This window comes from Manacus vitellinus, unplaced genomic scaffold (genome assembly GCF_001715985.3).
Source record: "Manacus vitellinus isolate BGI_N305 unplaced genomic scaffold, ASM171598v3 scaffold_10_pilon, whole genome shotgun sequence".
NCBI lineage: Eukaryota > Metazoa > Chordata > Aves > Passeriformes > Pipridae > Manacus > Manacus vitellinus.
This window is the reverse complement of record NW_021938838.1, coordinates 650,501-668,560: the sequence shown is the minus strand read 5'-3', so window position 1 is coordinate 668,560 and position 18,060 is coordinate 650,501. Positions and strand designations below refer to the sequence as shown.

General features: G+C 47.1%; 1 protein-coding gene across 1 annotated transcript in view; it reads right to left on the bottom strand.

Annotated features, from left to right (window-relative positions):
* NECAB2 (N-terminal EF-hand calcium binding protein 2) overlaps nucleotides 1–18,060 on the bottom strand; it is a 59,267-nt gene that overhangs the window by 24,776 nt on the left and 16,431 nt on the right. The window contains exon 3 of the mRNA XM_029965478.1: nucleotides 8,184–8,292. Coding sequence (XP_029821338.1) covers nucleotides 8,184–8,292 — 109 coding nt within the window. The remainder of the gene's footprint in view (nucleotides 1–8,183; nucleotides 8,293–18,060) is intronic.

Genomic DNA, 18,060 nt, shown 5'->3' with positions numbered 1-18,060 from the left:
TGCTTTGACACAGTTGGCCAGAACCTCTCACCACTCATTCACAAGTGAAAAATCTCTTGAAAAGCTCAAGAAAACTCTGAACAAGATGACAACACAATAAAATGCCTGTTTATAGCACAGTTACTATCCTGAAAAATATATCAATGCAGCACACTAATTTGCTAACCCTAATCCAACAGTTCCTAAGCACAGTTGCCACCTTCAGTAAAACAGACATTTAATACAGTATGAAACATTTTCAAGTCTCTACATGTGCCAAATTCCTCATAAATTGCCTCTAAACCCTCCTTTTTTTTTTTTTTTTTGATGGATGACTTGTTCTTGAAAATGTCACTCTGCCCACAAGTGCATCAAAGAAAACAGAAGGCAGGTTTAATTACAGCCTACAAGTATCTTAACTGCTAGGTGGAATGGCACTTCCAAATGTATTAAGTTGATGATCACTATATTCACACTGGGGCACAGTGTGTGCATACACGGGGTTATATCCCTCTTGTTGGATTTATCCCTGGGCAGTGCCAGGCAAAACTGGGACTACAGGCCTTGGAAGGCTGGGTTGGCCATGCCATGGCCAGCACAGAGGCACCACAGGCCACCCTTCTGCTCTCAGGTTTCCCACCCAGCGTGATTTTTTGATGATATTATCATCATGGTGCATTGAGATAATGGATTATTTAATTTGGACATCCTGGCCCCACAGAGCCAGCCTGGATCCTGCACCACAGCCCACTTGTAAACCCAGCTCTTCATCTCCCACGTGCATTTCACCAGCAGTAAATACAGCAGTTAACAGCACATCTATTTTGTTGTCAGGCTTGTTCCAAGTGATCAGCCTGGAGACAGCTTTAAATACCAGCTGTTTGGTGCCTTTGGACCGCTGGGTAATGTCAACCCTGTTACTGGGAGAGCTGCAGTCTGCAAAACAGGGATTTCCTGTTGGAAGAAAAATATAAAATAAATAACAGGAAGGAAAAAAATGGTTTCAGCCTATGATGCTCATTCCCAAAATCATGCCATAGCCTTCCTGTCATGGAGTGCTCACTGAAGTGCTTTAAAAACCAAAGAAACAGAAAGTTGTCCAGAAGGGCTCCCACCCCACTGCAGCGAACACAGGGGCACCAAACACCCCTGCAGGGAACCTGAGGGTACCAAATACCCCTGCAGGGAACCTGAGGGTACCAAATACCCCTGCAGGGAACCTGGGGGCACCAAATACCCCTGCAGAAAACCTAGGGATACCAAATATCCCTGCAGGGAGCACAGGGGCACCAAACACCCCTGCAGGGAACCTGGGGGTACCAAATACCCCTGCAGGGAGCCCACGGGCACTCCCAAAGCTGTGCTGCTTGTCAGTGCCCACCACAACAGGGACAAGAACATGACAGGCATGTGAATGCAGTGATAAACGAGTTATAAAGGTGGACAAGATTTAAGTATGCACAACAGGGACTGGAAATCTGCCTGGATTTCAGAGTGTGTCCGTGCTGGAGCCTGCAGGGCTGAGTGACCCAGGGAAGAGCCACTTCCATCAGGGACTGAGGCCCTTTCCCCACGGTGCTGCTGGGGTCCTGCTCTTCCTTGGGCAGGAAAGCCAAGGGATGCTGTGATTTTTCACTTTCACAAAAGAAGGCCAGTGGCACAATAGCTCTGCCTTGCAGCAAAACTATACTTCAGCTGCTTTTTCACACACTCCCCTCCACTTCTTGGTCCTCTCGTATCCATCAAAAGAAGTAATTTTTAACCCCTCATTATTTCTTTTAGCTCAATTTTCAAAGCAAACTATTAAAGCAAATAAATACTCTTTCCTTTTTTGGGAAGCAGATGATCTCTCAGGTTTTTATGCACAAACTGTCAACAGTACGAAACAGCCTTTTTTGACGAGCAAATATTTAACATTTTGCCTGTTTCTACTTGACATGGAAGCCTGGGCTAATCTGATTTCTGTTTGTAATCTCTGTAATATTGAACTGCAAAAGAGATAGGGGTAAAGTAATTGCTTGGAGCTCAGCTGAATGGTTTGCTAATTGCCAGAAGCAAATGGCAAGATATTGAGAGCATGAAGTAAAATTAAATCAGCCTTCTCCTTCTTTTAGATTTTGCAGGTATCTTGTTTAACAACAAGGTTATATCCAGGAGAGGAAGAAATCAGAGCATCAAATGTGTATGTCTGGATATCTAACACAACTAGCAGGGAACTAGTAAAAGAATAGTGAAGCAAGAAATCCCTGGATTCTGTTGCTGTATTTTCCTCAATATCTTTGTTTCTCCTGTATTCTCTTCTCCTGCCATTGGAAAATGATATTAAAAAATCTCCTGTTAAATCCAGTCCCAAGGCAGAGAGCTTGCTCTGCCTCCCAAGCAGCAGCTGGACACCTCTGCTGTTTGGTGCTGGTGCCCTGTGCAGGTTTACTCAGAAAAAAACACAGGGATACATTTCTAAGACTGGATTTGAAAGCAAAGTCTCCAGTCTCTTTGAATGCCTACATGACTCAAACACAAGTGGCTGATTAGAATTAAAGATCTTAGTCACTTTTACGGTTTTAATGCAAGATTTTGGTATCTTTCCATTCCCTGGAAAACTTTAATACAGAATGGCTCTGCAGTGTCAAAAGGAGGTGCTGAGCCGCAGTGCCAGGCAGAAAACTCTCTGATGTGATGTGATCCTTCTTCCCTCCATCTGCACAGATAAACCCTCCCTGGTCCTCACCCTCTGCAGCAAACCCCAGCCTGCTGCTCCCAGCCCAATCTGTCTGGCTGTCAGATTAAACAGCTCTCCCCAGGGATCCTGCAGAGAGCCTGCCTGGGAAAACACCTGGGAAATAGGATTAGAAATAGAAAAATGTTCTCAAATGTTAGTTCAAACAAGATTCTGTGCAGTTTTTCAGCTTTGTGTTTCTCCCAATGACCTTCCCAGCGAGTGATTTGTTTTTTAAGCCCCTTTTCTTTGGTGAGGCTGAGAGGTTTTGGAGCTCTATCAGCACAGCACCAGCATTGGAACCAAGTATTTCTTCACTTAAATGAAAAGCAGAGCACAGTACAGTTTAAGTGACACATTGGTACAGAGAAGAATAAGCTAGGACTAAAAAACATCTTCCATATAAACAAAATCCACCAAATGCCCATGCTCTTGAGAGCCAGAAATTAGAGCCAGACATGTAATTTTTGTGCAATCATTTTGTCCCTTTCAGAAGAGACAAGAACTGTCTCTTGAATCAGTTAATCAAAATCTCAGCTGATTAAACAACCCGTAGTTTGTTTCCCAGAGAGCTAATTGAGAACATTTGATATTCAGAAATGAAGTTGGTTTCAATGGGCACAGCCATCTCCACAGTGCAGGATTCAGCTCCCAGACAAATCTGGCACTCCACTGAAGCAGGTTTGCAATGCAAATGGCCAAGATTAGGGAGGGGGAGAAAAAAACAGGAAAAAAAACCTCAATCATAATCATCATTGTTCCTTGCCCAAGAAGTGAAAGCACTTTCTGTTCAACCTGGAGAGGACTGGGCTGCAGAAACCTGGAGAAAAGAATGGGCAGCAGAGCATTGCTCCAGAAGTGTCTCTGGCCACAGTGGACCCATCAGATGGAATCTTCTCACACCAAAGGACACCAGAACTGATGTGGGTTGTGGGAAGGCAAAGCATCTCAGAGGATGTGCCTGGAGTGACTGTGGCATCCAAACAAAGCAGTAACAATGGACCTTTCCCAGCAGCAGGACAGGAGGACAGCAGGACAGCAGGACAGCAGGCTGCATCACCAAAGGTACTGGAGGTGTTCAGGCCTGGAGCAGGACTGTGTGCTGGAAGGAGGGTGTGGGGAACCTCATCCTCACCTGTGCTGATGTGAAGCTCCATTTCTGCCCAGGTGGAAGCAGGGGGTGTAGCTTTAGCCTGCACTCGGCTGTTCCTTGCTTAATATTCAGGAACAGATTTCGAGCTCCTTTACCTTTGCCTCTGACCCTGTCAAAATGTCACACTGCTTTTATGTAACACCAAACCAGGAGTTTTCAGAGCTCAGAGAGCTGCAAGGCTGCTACCAAGGCATTTTGGCTCCTCTCACAGGGAACAGCATCAGTCTGGACCCCAGCTACACCAGCAGCACCTTGCCAGCATCTCCTCCCACTCTTTGGCTGCTGTTAGCTGTTGTAGAGCATTCAGCTTCATAGCCATGGGCACAGTGTTTGTGTAAATCAACTTTATTCTCTGGGTATCAATGCATTTAAAGTCACAGAGAATCAAAATTCATAGATGGAAGCTATCAGACCCATTTTGAGAGCTTCTGGCCCAGCAAGTGCCCAGATGATGTTGGTAAAAGCAGGGGCAGCACAAAGCTCCCAGTCTGTCCTCACTGGCTTTGCAGGTCTCAGCATGCAGGAGCTGAAGGTGCTGCTGGCAGCAGCACAGTGCTCTCGGGGCTGACCTGCTCTGCTTCACAGTGGGACTAATTAGTGCAAGCAGAGAAGCTCATCAGCATCATTACCTGCTCCTGGGGTGGCCCTGCACAACCCTGTTCCCCCAGCTCTGGAGCTGAACAGGTTGGTAGCTGCCCTGTCCATATCCCACTACATCTCCCTAAAGTCATCCCAAATTAGTGATTCATCATTACCTGCTCCTGGGGTGGCCCTGCACAACCCTGTTCCCCCAGCTCTGGAGCTGAACAGGTTGGTAGCTGCCCTGACCATATCCCACTACATCTCCCTAAAGTGATCCCAAATTAGTGATTTATAATAAATACAGCTCCCTGTGGCATCTGAGCAGCTGAGGGTGCAGAAGAGGAAGGTGGATTCATGTTCCCAAAAGGATGTTGTTCAGCATCCCCAAGGCAGGTGACCAATCTTTCCCTCCATCCCCTGTCATCAGCCCTCTGGACCAACCCCCCCCCAGGCAGTGGCTGAAGGGATGGAAGGTGGCACTGCCAAGTGCAGAACAGGCTGGAGAACCTGAACAGCTTCAGTTCTCCATTGGCACAATCCTCTGGCAACAGTGACAGTCTGGGGAAACTGTGAAGGCTTCTGAGAAGAGATTCCACTTCTGTTAATTGTCCTCCATGCACGTTCCAGCCTTTGCTGGTGTTTGCCACCGGAGAGAAGAGCTCATTTAGAGAGGGGACAGGGGGACAATAGAGCCATTAAAGGAAGGGCTGTGAGCCTGAGGAGAGATAACAACGGCAGAGCAGCAGAATGCTGGTGCCACGGCCTTGGCTCCCCCTGAATGGAGCTGTGCAGCTCCTGGCAGCAGCCCTGCTCCAGTGAGCAGATCCCTCCCCACAGGGCTGTGCTCTGCAGCTCTGAAAAATGTACCAGACAGAAAAGGGATTTTCAAAATCCCCTGCAAGGACTACATTTGTTCAGTCAACCACCACGTCCGACCTCTCCCTGCTTTCCCAGGGGCTCAGAGGTGCTTCTTCCTTCCCAGGGCATGCAGAGTGTGAGTGCCAGCCCAGGGAACTGGCAGAGGGTGGGAGCTGTGGGTCTGACAAAGCAAGCTTTGTCCAGTCTCATGGTAACATCTTAAAGAGCTTCACCTCTTCATTCATGAACATAAAACTTGTTTGACTTTACATTTGCCATGACTTTTTCCTTTTAAAATTGATACATCTTGTTAGGAAAAATAAGAAGAGTTGTAGATAACTGCAAATGTAACAGGATTTCCCAGGTAAACATTAATCTAATGTTTTATAGCCCCATTCTGCCATAAACCAAATGTATATATTTAATTATGTGTGGCCATACATCCTTATGCACAGATATTGCACATTATTTGTGCACAGCAGTGTTGTTATTAATAGTAACATATCATTCTCTCCCCAGTAATCTTCAGCAGCTCCCCATAAAGCACTGTTGAAACCTCCTGAAACAACAGCTAAAACCAACAGTGAAAAATCACCCAGCAACATCTTGGTTTTGCCTCCTGCTTCAGCTGGGAGGAGGGAAGGAGGGCAGACGGTGTGAGCAACGGAGAGGAAAACTCTGCTTGGTCACTGTTGGTAAGGAACAGCAGGTTTGTGAATATCATTTTGCCAAAACACCCAAGAGAAACACATGACACATTTAGCATGCTCCTACTGCCAGATGAAACAACTGGTAATGATGGGACTCACAGCACAGGTCCTGCATGAAGACACCTGGTAAAAAACCCCGGCGTGGATGTTTGGAACTCATGCTCACCACACCATTAACCTCCCACAGACACTTCCCAGGCAGTCAAGGAGAAAGGAAGGAACTCATTAATGCCCCTGCGTTATTTTGGAATGTTTTTCCAGTTCAGCATCCTCCCAACTGCACCTTGCTGCCAACTGGTTGTTCCACTGGGGCCTGGGCTGCCCAGGACAGAAGCACCCACTGCTCCAGTCACAGCTCCACAGCAGCACAGCTGCTCCTCCACCCCTGACCCACCTCATCTTCCCACTCCACTGCCCAGCTTTTTTCCACTCTCTCCCCAGCTAATCCAAGCTATGAAACTGGTACAGACATTCATTTTATCCACTCCAGCAAGGCAGTTCACTGCTTCTAAAAATACTCCAGGAAATTGAATCAACATTCTGTAATTGGCTGGTAACAGCAATTACTAATAATAAGCAGGAACATAATTTTCATCATTTTCTACTCTAGCTGTAATGTAATCTCAATAGCAAACTTTGGTTTGCACACTAAACAAACATGATGGCCACTATGAGAAAAACAGAGAGACAAAATGGAATACCAAAAACCAGCCTTAAAACTAAACAAACTTCTATCAAATAGCAAATAACTGTAATTCCAACAGCCTTTGGGAAAGATGAAGTTAATATTGTTCCTATGTTCCCCTGTAAAATGGAAAACCCAAAGCTGCTCTCCACTCCTCTTGCTCGGTGGCAGCAGCACTCAGAACTGCCACCCCAGCCCCTGGGCATGCTGGAGGCAGCTCCTCTCCTGCCCAGCTCCCACAGACACCCAGTCACTGTGCAGGGAACAGGAGACAGAGCAGGGTGAAGAGCACACACGACCTGAAGGACTGCACTGGAGGCAAGGCTGCAGTCAAGCAAACCACTCGTTTCACAGCGAAAAACACTTTTTCAGAAGGAAGCCCTGCTCTGAAGTAGGTTTTCTGGAGAATGAGAGAGCTCTTGCAGATAAAAAACGAGGAATATTTTCCTTCCTCAACCTGATGAATTTGCTGTAGGTGTCTCTGCTTTCCAAATCAATAAGCAAGTGCCAATTCATGCAAGGATTTAACTTGGAAGGAGGTTCAGCTCATTTCTTTTCCATCCAGCCAAGAACAGCAAGATGCTATGCTGCTCTCTGCAAAGCACTTGCACAGGGCTCAAAAACACCTCAGACCCCACCAAAGGCAAAGGCAAAGGCAGGTAGAGGGGAGGGAACCTCAGCTGCCAACCCCAGCTCAGTCTGTCAGCAGGGTTTGCTCGCTTGGCACAGCCACAAACTCCTGATGGAGGGAGTGAGGGCAGGGAGGTGCCACCCTTGGCTTCAGCTTTGGTGCCATGTCACACCAAAGCACCCCCAGAGCCTCCTCTGCCCCTGTTCTCCCTGCTGCTGCTGTGGCTGTGATGCTGACAGGGCAGAGCTGCTCCTGGTCCAGCCCCTCCTGCCCTGCCCAGGGTCTGTGTGGGCAGAGCAGAGACAAAGCACCCACAGCAGGGGCTGCAGGGCTTGGGCTGAGCCTGCCTTGAAGAGAGAATCACTTCTACCAAGTGCTGAAGTGATCCCTCCTTCCCAGGGCACAGTTTGGACAGGAGGTGAAGCAGGCAGGGTCCAAGTGCAGGAGATACAGAGACATCACAGAGACAAGACCACAAATAATAAATTAGTTGGATAGGACTATGCTTAGAGATTCACACCATTGCCTTTTATAGCACAGCAAAGCTTTTAGATAAAGTGAAAAAGTTCAAGAGACATTTAAATGCCCCCATGGGTAAAACTGAGCATAATTTCAGATGCTGTTAAGGATCAGGTTGCACTAAAGAAAATGGCCTAAAAAACAAACCACAAAGACAAAAGGAGTCATGGAGGCTGCCACAATGAGACACAAACCAAGCAGAAATGGAGAGTGTGCAAAGTTTTGCAAAGCAAGTTGCAGCCCTGCAGCCTGTGCAGGGCTCAGCTCCCTGGAGAAGCAGTGCTGCTGTACACCCACCCCACGGCCCAGAGGCACTGGGAGATGGGAGAGCATCAGCATGAGGGACTTACTTAGTGTTGTCTGAGTCAATGGTGTGAAAGAGCTTCTCAAGTTCTTCCTCGTTGAGTGTCCCATCAGAAAAAAAGGCCTGGAACTCCTCCAGTGACAGCTTCCCATCGTCTGCAAACAGCAACACAGCCCACATTAGGGAACCAGCAAAGAGAGGGGCAGGACTGAAAATCAAGAGTAATGTTCAGATTTAAAGATTCAGACCAAAATTATCTCCAAGTGCCCCTGCAGAACTGGTTCACAACCAGTTCAGAGCTCACTGGCCTCAGGGTGGGACCTGAGGGTCTGCCCAGCTCTGGCAGACCCAGGGCTACACAAAGGTGCTCCTGGTCACTGGCAACTAATTGGGCTGTTAACCCAAAGCATGACTCAAACCTAAAGAGGAAAATCTGACAAGCTGCACCCTGACACTGCCTTACATTTAAGAAATTATGGAGCATTTCTTCTCCTCTGTGTTCAAATGCTGCAGGACATTCATTAAGGGACATCTCATAGACAGGACAAGGCCCTGGGCTGGAATTAAAACAGACTCTGAAGTATCTTCTGCCATCTCCATCCACCTGCATCTTCTCACAGTCTATCTCCCCACTCTGGACAGAAACCCAGGAAGGGGCTATAATAAGGACTTCTTTGCAACTTTGGCTGATAAGGTTTGACAAAGGCTTACACTTAACTGATAAATCTGGATAAATCTGATAAAATTGGATAAAACCAAAAAAACTGATAAATCTGACAGATCTGTGCTCTATGGACAGGCACACAGATGGATGTGAGAAAGCCTGGAGAAAGCTCCTGGAAAGTTCAGTAGTAAAGTAACAGGAGAGAGACAAAAGAAACTTTAAGGAAACCTTAATTTACCTCTGATTTCTTGTTCAATCTGCTGGCACCGTGCTCTGGTGTGCAGCAGTGCCTGGGAGAGAATAACTACCCCAGGTCACATATTATTTAAAGTCTTTCCATTCATATCCACAGAAGAGCCATGGGCTGGAAATGCTGCCTACTTGCAGTAGGAGAATATATCATTTATTATTTAATCAAATAAATTGTAAACTCTGTTATTTCTTTTTCAGAAAATGACGCTGGAGGACAAAATTAGCCACCTCACCACGTACACATCAATATTTCTTCCCCGAAGTACGTAAGTCTGCTGCTCCTAAAACATACCTGCACTGCCCAGTGCTAACCCAGCTTCCCTTGCTGAGCCAGACAAATTCAGAGCGGTGATGAACTAAGATGCCTATTTAATTGGCAATTATGGAAGGAACACAGCCAGAGAACAAAGTCTCCAGCAACACGGGGTGAAGAGGGCACCGTTCCCAGAGCACCACAATGGTTACAGGGTGCTCAGACAGGGCCCAGCTGCCTGTATTGTTTCTGTGCGTTTCTTCCCCAAAACGTGCCCTCCCTGCAGCAGGCAGGGAGCAGAACAGCAGGGCCCAGCTCAGCACACGGGGCCCAGGTTTGCTGTCTCTGGTCACACAACACTGAAGCATCTGTACATCAGCAAGGACCTGTTTCTTGGGGCATCCAGCAGAGCCACCTGGACACCACCCCAGTGCTGACACTCACCTGCCCAAGGAGATAAAAGGACCACGTCTGGAGCAAGAGCTCCACCCACACCACCCATCTCCATCTCTGCTTTCCTCTGATCCTGACTGGCAATGAATACATGTCTTCAAGCACCAGCATCCAAAGGGTAACAGCATTTCTATCCCATGAGGGCTAAACACTTCTTTATATACAGAAAACTTTACCTGTAAAAACCTTAAATCAGCGCTTGTTCACCTCAAAACTGTCCTTCCACACAGAGGGCAGGCAGAAATAAATTCCCAGGAAAGTCACATAAATCAACTTACTGGGAGAGAGAAACTGTAAAGTGAAGTGGATTTTTTTTCAGGAGAGTACTTTGATCCAAATTTACAGCTTGCTCAACTCTGGAAGACACAAAGGTGTTTCTAACTTTAAGGAAAAAAACCTTTTTCCTTTATCTAGTTTGTATCTTAAAAACTCTCTCTTTCGTTTTACTCTTGCTTGATTTGTTTTGCTTTGGGTTTTTTATTTGTGGAGTAATGTGCTCTAGGGCACATTTTGTTGCAGCCCCTGAAATGTCAGTGTTTAAAATCTGTGCCAAAACACTGCTGTGACTCCCATCTCATGGCCCCAAAAGAGAACAGGGTGGCAGTTACCAACTACCATGACAGGCTGGATCTCTGGAAACCAGCATGCACTGAATTTCTGTAGGCATTTAGCAGCCCAAAGCAATACAGGATGATCAAAGGATCTAGAGGAAGGTGGAAGTGACAGTGACTTTTATTTCATTTTTATTGTTTGGAGGCCCCACAGAACTGCTTGATTCCTGGCTGGAATTTGAATAAAAGCACCGATTTTAAAAGCAAGCAGTGCCCAGGGCTCTCATCCCCCAACAACCATCACCACAAAGTACCAGTCAGCCTAAAGCTGATGGCTATTTAATACAAACTGGAATCCCTGTCTGCAAACACACAAAGCAAAAGCCTCCCCAAGCCAGGAGCTAATCCTTGGGCTGCACATCTGTAATTGTGGAGTGGCCTGAGAGCTGCTGTGGCTGGAGCCCAGCAGGCAAGGAGGCCTTCAGGGAACCCGGGTGATAAGAGGAAGAGGACTGGGCTGGGATTTGCCAGCTCAAATTAAACTGGAAAAAATGCAGGGCAGAGCAGACTGACCCCAACATCAGTGATGCCAGGCCTGCTGTGATAAGGGCTGGGGGGACACTGTGCTCCAGCAGCAGCCTTATCAGGACAGGCACAGCTCGTCCTCACAGCACCAGTATCTACACTCAGTGGAGAATGGATAAGACCTCCAGAAACCATCTTTATGCTGGAAGCTCCTGGGCTCAAGAGATACAAAATTCTCCAAATGCACACGTTGCACCAGCTCACTGCCTTTTGATAGGGAGGATAATAGAAAAACTGAGATTCCACTCCAAAGCTCGCTAAACAGTTTCCATCTTTAAGATCTGGATCCACAGAACTATTTGTGACTTTTTTGTCTGGATGACCATACTAAAAGCCAGGCAACATCCTTTCACTGACTCACCCTCTCCCCTTTAAATCCAGTACTTGAGGTCAACACCTGGCTGGCAGCAAGGACAAGTGCCACTAACTAGAAATCAGCTCCACTGGCACTGATTGGCTGAGAAAAGAGATAATCAGGCCACAGCTATCCTGCCATCATTTCTTCCTGAGAGCAATCCTCATTTTACTCTAGCTTTTCAAAATAATTCAGTCAGAGGCAAAGGCCAAAGCAAATTACCAGCCCAAGAGTCATCAAAGTTAAAACTAAGTGAAGAGAGAAGGATATAACAGAGAACATCAGAAAGCCCCAACTGGGATGTTATTATATCTCCATTTCCCATCATGAAAATCTGAGTCCAGAGGTGGCTTTTACACCTCCTAACTCACACAATCAGGCTGTTCTCACCCGCTAACACAGCCCAGGGAAAAATCAAACTGAGCTCATAAATCCAAAGTATGGGAAATCTGATGGCTGAGTCTCTGGAAATTCACTCAGTGATACAAATAGCTTAAAGGAGCTACAAAATAAGGCACTGTTCTGAGCCTAAGTTTCCTAAATCTGTTTTCAATTACATGAGGTTGAGACTGCTCATATATTTTCTGGCTATATTATGAATATATTTTTCGCTATATTACGAATATATTTCATTACTTACTCCTATTACTCTGTGAGTTCTAAAATGCTTTAAGCTCCACTTAGTGTGCAAGTGCCCAAGAGTTATGAGTAAGTAAATTGGATCTTATTGTGGCCTGCGAATAAAAATGATAACTCTATTTTTTTTATTCTTTTTTGTGTGTACATGTGCACGGATACACAAGCCAGTGGGAACAGGGACTGGCTTCCCCCCTGGCCCCTCCATCCAGCCCCCTGGAAGCCGTGGGAGCAGCTTCATTCATTTAAACCAAGGTGGATATGGGCTGGAGTTTTCAGCTCTGGGCTGTTGGGAAAAACTCCCTCCAGGTGCACAGATGTGCTCTGTGCTGAGCCCTTCCCCTGGGCATTGGAGGGCTGTGTCCCCTGCAGCACCCAGCCCACCCCCAAAGTCACCCCAGCTCCTCACCCCTCGCTCAGGCACGAGCAGCCAGCACAGAACCACCCACCCCTTTGGTTCCAGTCACACAGGGTCCTCTGGGGGCAGCTGCACTGAGCTGGAAGCAGGGCTGGGGACTCACCCCCACACCTGGGGACTCACCCCCACACCTGGGGATTCACCCCCACACCTGGGGACTCACCTCCAGACCTGGGGATTCACCCCCACACCTGGGGACTCACCTCCAGACCTGGGGACTCACCCCCACACCTGGGGATTCACCCCCACACGTGGCTGAAGCTGCAGAGCCACGGGAGCTGTGCAGGAGCTGTGCAGGAGCAGCACAGCCCACGTTTGGGTGGCTCCATACCAGGGCCCTGCCATTGCCACTGGAATGGAGCCCCTGCAAATGGCTTTGCTAATGAGATGTAACACACATCATTAGAAGGAAATTACTACAATTACAGTCATTTTCTAGTGAAAGAAATTTACAGAATATCCCCAAAATCACTTTTTTTTTTTTTTTTGAAACTTAACTAATGCCCAGCACAGATGTTTTCACAAGGGTCAGCACAAACCAAGTGATCTGCATGGGTAATCTGAGGCTGACTGATGGTATGAAGAAGGACATAGTCTGTTCCTTCACTCTCCCCTACCAGGAGATCATTCCCAAGATGTTGCAGCCATAAGCAGACCCAGCTTATCTCCAGACACAGCAGCCACTGCCTCTCAGTTATTTTTCATCTTAGTTGACCCTTTTATATTGGGTACTGTTAAATGGATGAGTGACTTGGAATAACCATAGCTTTTTAGCACCTCTGATTTACTTACCCAGTCTAACTGTGTCTCTGTGATTACACAAGCCCAAGCCACCACAGCAAAGCAGCAGAACCCTGAGCAGAGCTTGCAGCTTCCTCACCCAAACAGCCTGATTGTCTCTCCCCAAGGCTTTGATTCTCCACGTAGCCAAACATCTGCCTTGCTCTCTCCATGGTTACCCAGTCCCACACCTCCCTGCCATCCTGAACATCTCCTTCCTTCTCCATTAAATGCCTTCAGCATCTCCCCTCCCCACACTCCCCACCTTCCTTTCCTTTTTGAACTCTTAGATGTAACATATAGGATGCTGTAGACACATCTGTACAAAAGTAGGATTTCTGTTTTAGAGGAGATTCTATGCAGAGAAAAGGATGAAATATCATCAACCTTTGATGCCTTCCACTTGATCCCCAAAATTTCTGGTTGTTTCCCAGGCAGCCTTGTGCTGACCTGTTCTTCAGTCACCCCCCTGGAATGGCCTCAAGTTGCACCAGGGGAGGTTTATATTGGATATTAGGAGAAATTTCTTCACTGAAAGGATGGTCTAACATTGAAACAGCCCAGGAAAGTGGTGGAATCACCCTCCCTGGAGGTGTTGAAAAGCTGTGTAGATGTGGCATTGGGGACATGGTTTAGTGGTGGGTTGGCAGTGCAGTTCATCTCACAGGGTAGCAGTTGATTTTACAGGGCTTTTCCAACCTTAGTGATTCTATGATTTCAAAAACATCAGCAAGCTCCCCACTACCAAATCCCCAGTCAAAGCCCAGGAGCTACTCACAGCCTCTCTAAATGTTTGATCTAAAGCAGAAATAAAACACAAAGACAGCACAGCTTGTCATTAATAGGAGATCACTCCATGCTCCAACCATCCCAAAGCTGAAAAACCTGACTTCAAAACTTCCTCCTTCCATTTAAGGTGAAATTCTCACAAGGAGAACCTGGCTCCTTCAGTGCCCTAAAAACAACTATTCTGCATGGGAACTACTACAGACCACGAAAAATACAATAAAATAAACAGGAGGAGAAAAACTGGTATTTGGATACTTATAATAAAATATTAAATAGTATAGCTGCTGTTTTCCTATGCAAAAAAAAATAAATAGTTAATCTCTATGTATCAGCAAACTGCAGTGCTACACATAATTCCCTGCAAGGTTAAGTGTTCCTTTGTGTGCACAATAGAGGTGGCCTGGGAATCACAGAGAGATATTTAAATCTGTTCCTGAGCTCTGCCACATCAAAGCAAAGCAGTGGGTTTATTTGGGAGAGTGTTTTCAATTCCCCACACACACATCAAACACCACACATGGTCTCAAGCTGTTGCAAGGCTCTTACTCCTGCCATGCCATGATGCTTCTCCAGATGCATCCCAGTGGATGTGCTGAGAGGCAGAAACCTTGGGGTGATGGGCAGAGATGTAAAGCCATGGAAAAAACCTCTGTGTGAGAGTGTGCTCTCTTACAGGTCTCCTACAAGACCATTATGGGATCTGAGGCAACTCAGGCTTTCCTGAACTCCAAGTGACATTCACCACATCTGAAAAAAAAAGCCTGAGAGAAGCTGCCATGGGTAACATGTTCCAGATCCCCTCTGTCCAGGCTGGCTGAGGACAGGTCACACCCACACCAGTGCTTGTCCTTCAGCAGCAAGGATGGAAAGCTGGGTTCCTCTGTAGGGACGAGACAAAATATCACTTCTGAAGCTTTTTAGGTCACTCACTCCCAGCTCCTGGAAGTGTTCAGGGTGAGGCTGGATGGGGCTTCAAGCAGACTGCTCTAGTGGAAGGTGTCCCTGCCCATGGCAGGATGACTGGAACTAGACGAGCTTTAAGGTCTCTTCCAACCAAAGCAATCTATGATTCACTTCATTTCCCTCTCCAGGTGGGCAGCCAGAACTTTTGTTTTGCTGGAAAGCAGCCCCTGGAGCTCCAGTTCCTGCCAGCACCTGGACAGACCAGGAGAGCACAGCTGATACTCTCAGGTGGTTGCTGGAGCACAGCAAGGGCACAGCTGCTCTGGGGCTGGAGCACAGGGTGGATGTTCTGTGCAACCCACCAAGTTTGGGGAACAGCTCAGAGCACTGAGACCAGCAGCACACCCAGACCATGGAGCTCACCAAGCTCTCAGTCTCCCTGGAATCAGCAGTGGGCCCATGTCCAGGGCAAACAGGGAGGAGAGAAGGAAGAAAACTTTGGTAAGTTCATCTTCAGTCACGTGGGGAAACTCCACAGTAACCTCACACACTCCTAAAACACTCTGGAGCCTGCACAGGGCCCTGGCAATTCCAAAAGAGCAGCAAACCAGGCAGCCCTCTGATGAGGTCTCATAACACCAAATTTGGGTGTTACTTCACTGGAAGAGCAAGAAGAGAAGGCATGGGAATCACCTCAACCTCCCCTGCCAAATAATGTCTCCACTTCTGACTGAGGACAACTCAGAACACAGATTAAGAAAGACAACTGTGGAGTTTTGCACTGTGTCCCAGCTGGGAACATGTCAGCCAAAAGATTCATGAACTATCAGCTCCAGGCAGACTGCCAGCACTGAAGTTTTCAAACTTGCTCATTAAATTTGGGTATAAACATAAAAAAAAAAAAAGTGAACCTGGGATGATCTACTGGAAGTTTCAATCAAACTGAAACAGAAGCCAACACTCTCAACTCCAGTACACCCCTGCTCTGCAACAGCCTATTAAATCCAGATTCCTTGAAAAGCTCAGAAACAGGCACCAAACATCCCCAATCCCCTCTGCTCCTCATTAACCAGCCTTCTCTCCTGCTTCTTTTCAAGTGCAGATGAATATTTCAGAGTGCAGGGCAGGGTGTGCAGCGTTTTCAGCTCATTACATCCAGCACTCAGCTTCCAGGAGAGGATGAGGCAGGTGTTTGAGCAAGAGAAGGAACATTTATGAAAATACATGGTGTTGCCTCCCTAAAGCCTGGTCCTGGTGTGGCCAGGGCACATCAGGGACAGGATCTCCCTGGGCTGGGGCTGTTCTTGGCAGGGCTGGCAGCACCACAGTGGGTCTGGATGGAGTCCTGTGCTCTGCCAGCTCCTCCAGGGGCAGCCCAGCAGGGATCAGAGCTGCCAAGTGGGATCACAGCTGCCATCCACAGCTCCAGCCTCTCCCAGGGACAGCCTGGACTGCAGCTCTGGGCAGCATTTCAGCTGCTGCCCTTCCCAGGGAAGCACATTGCTCAGCTAAATTAACTGCATGGATAAAACTACAACACCTGGCTTGGTTTCCTGATCTCTGCCAGCAGAAGCTGCATTTCAGCCTCGCTGAAGGATTTAGTACAAGAGCCAGAAGCAGCCCCAGGGTGCAGTGGCTGTGCTGGGTCCCTGTGGGATGGTGGCATGTGGGGACACAGCCACAGGCAAGTCTGAAAACTCACCTGGGGTCTGTCACTGCAACAGTTACCCTCTGAATTTTCCCCCTCCTTGTAAAATGAGCATTATTCTGTGCTTAGTGAAATGCAGTGGATGGAAGCACTGCTAAAGGTGCCCTTTCACTCAGAGCAGCCCCAGGCAGGCAGCAGCGGGGCTGTTCAGATGCTGTAGCCACTGGAGCTGTTGACTGTTGACAAATTAGCAGCAAATTAGTGCAGATTAGAGAGCTACAAACTCATTGCTTTCTGCAGTCCCATGAAACAATATCCAGATTGCACTGGCAGCATCAACAGCTTTCCATTCAGCTAACAAGCTGTGCAGAGATGAAGAGAGCAAATTAAACCAACCCAAAAAGCAGATTCCTCATTTGCATTCTCGGAAGTTTTCCTACTGCTTTATCATTTGCAGCATACAGGACATCCAGCTCCTTGTGCCAGGACTCAAGAGGTGCTTGAATAGCAAATGCAGAACCTGAATAATTAATTACTTGCTTCCTCATGTTAACCCCTGAACCGTGAAATGCAGGTGTAAGCCACCAACAGTGACCTCCTGCAACACAAATGTTTCATTTCTTGAAACTTAATGGTCTCAAAATTTCTGCTGAAAAAAGTTTCAGGCTCTAAACTGAACTGCTGCTCATGTTTGATGTTCTCTCTCTGAGAAACTCCTTTGCCAACAGCTGAATCTGCTCCTGAAACTTCTTTTTTGGGGTAATCTTTGCTTTAGGACCCAGTATAAATGTGAGCCTGTGGTCCCTCCCCACAGGATGCTCCTGGAGGTCTCCAGTGCTGTCTGTCCTGGCTCCCCAGGGCTGCCCAGGGAGCACAGACAAACCAAACCTCACTCAATCCATCACAGTTGCTCTTGTTTTTTAAGCTCCCACTTAATAAGCTTCTGCATTTCCCATTTACTTTCTCAGAGAAAATGTAAGCCCTGTGCTCAGTGTCTCCAGCTATCTGTCCAGGGCAGGATGGCTGTCTCAGCTCTGTCAGAGATATTTAACATCCCTAAGGCAAACAATGCAGATATTTTTCATACTCTTTCATCTGTTTGCTCCGGCAAAGTGGCTGAGCAGCACAGAACAGAACAGTCTTGCAGAGAAGGCACATCTGCTCTGAAAAGATTGCAAAGAAAAAACAAAACCTAAATACGTTTTCCTGCTCCGGTGAATTAAACAAGCACAGCTCTAATCACTGACTTCTGCTTTTAACAAAGCTGCAGCATTAATAACTTTTCTCTTTATTTTTTTTAGCTCGCCTGTTCCAAAAGTAGGTTATAAAAACCCCAGAACTCTTATCAAGCTTTTTGGTTAAGGGAGGGCAAAGATAAGATACTCTGCTGTCTCTGCTGCGATGCCTCACGTTGTAGAGAATAGAGAATAAAGTACGAATGACAAAATATAAATTTAAACAAATGATGAATAAAATAAGAACAAGAGTCACCCCAGCATGGAGCTGCACAGTGAGAACCCCCCCTGGCCCACCCCCTCGAGAGCTGGTTTGACAAGTAGGTCACTGCAGAAGGCAGAGCTGCTCCCTCTGCTCCTCCCCACATCTAATTGCAGAAGCAGCAAAGCCCCGTTAGAGT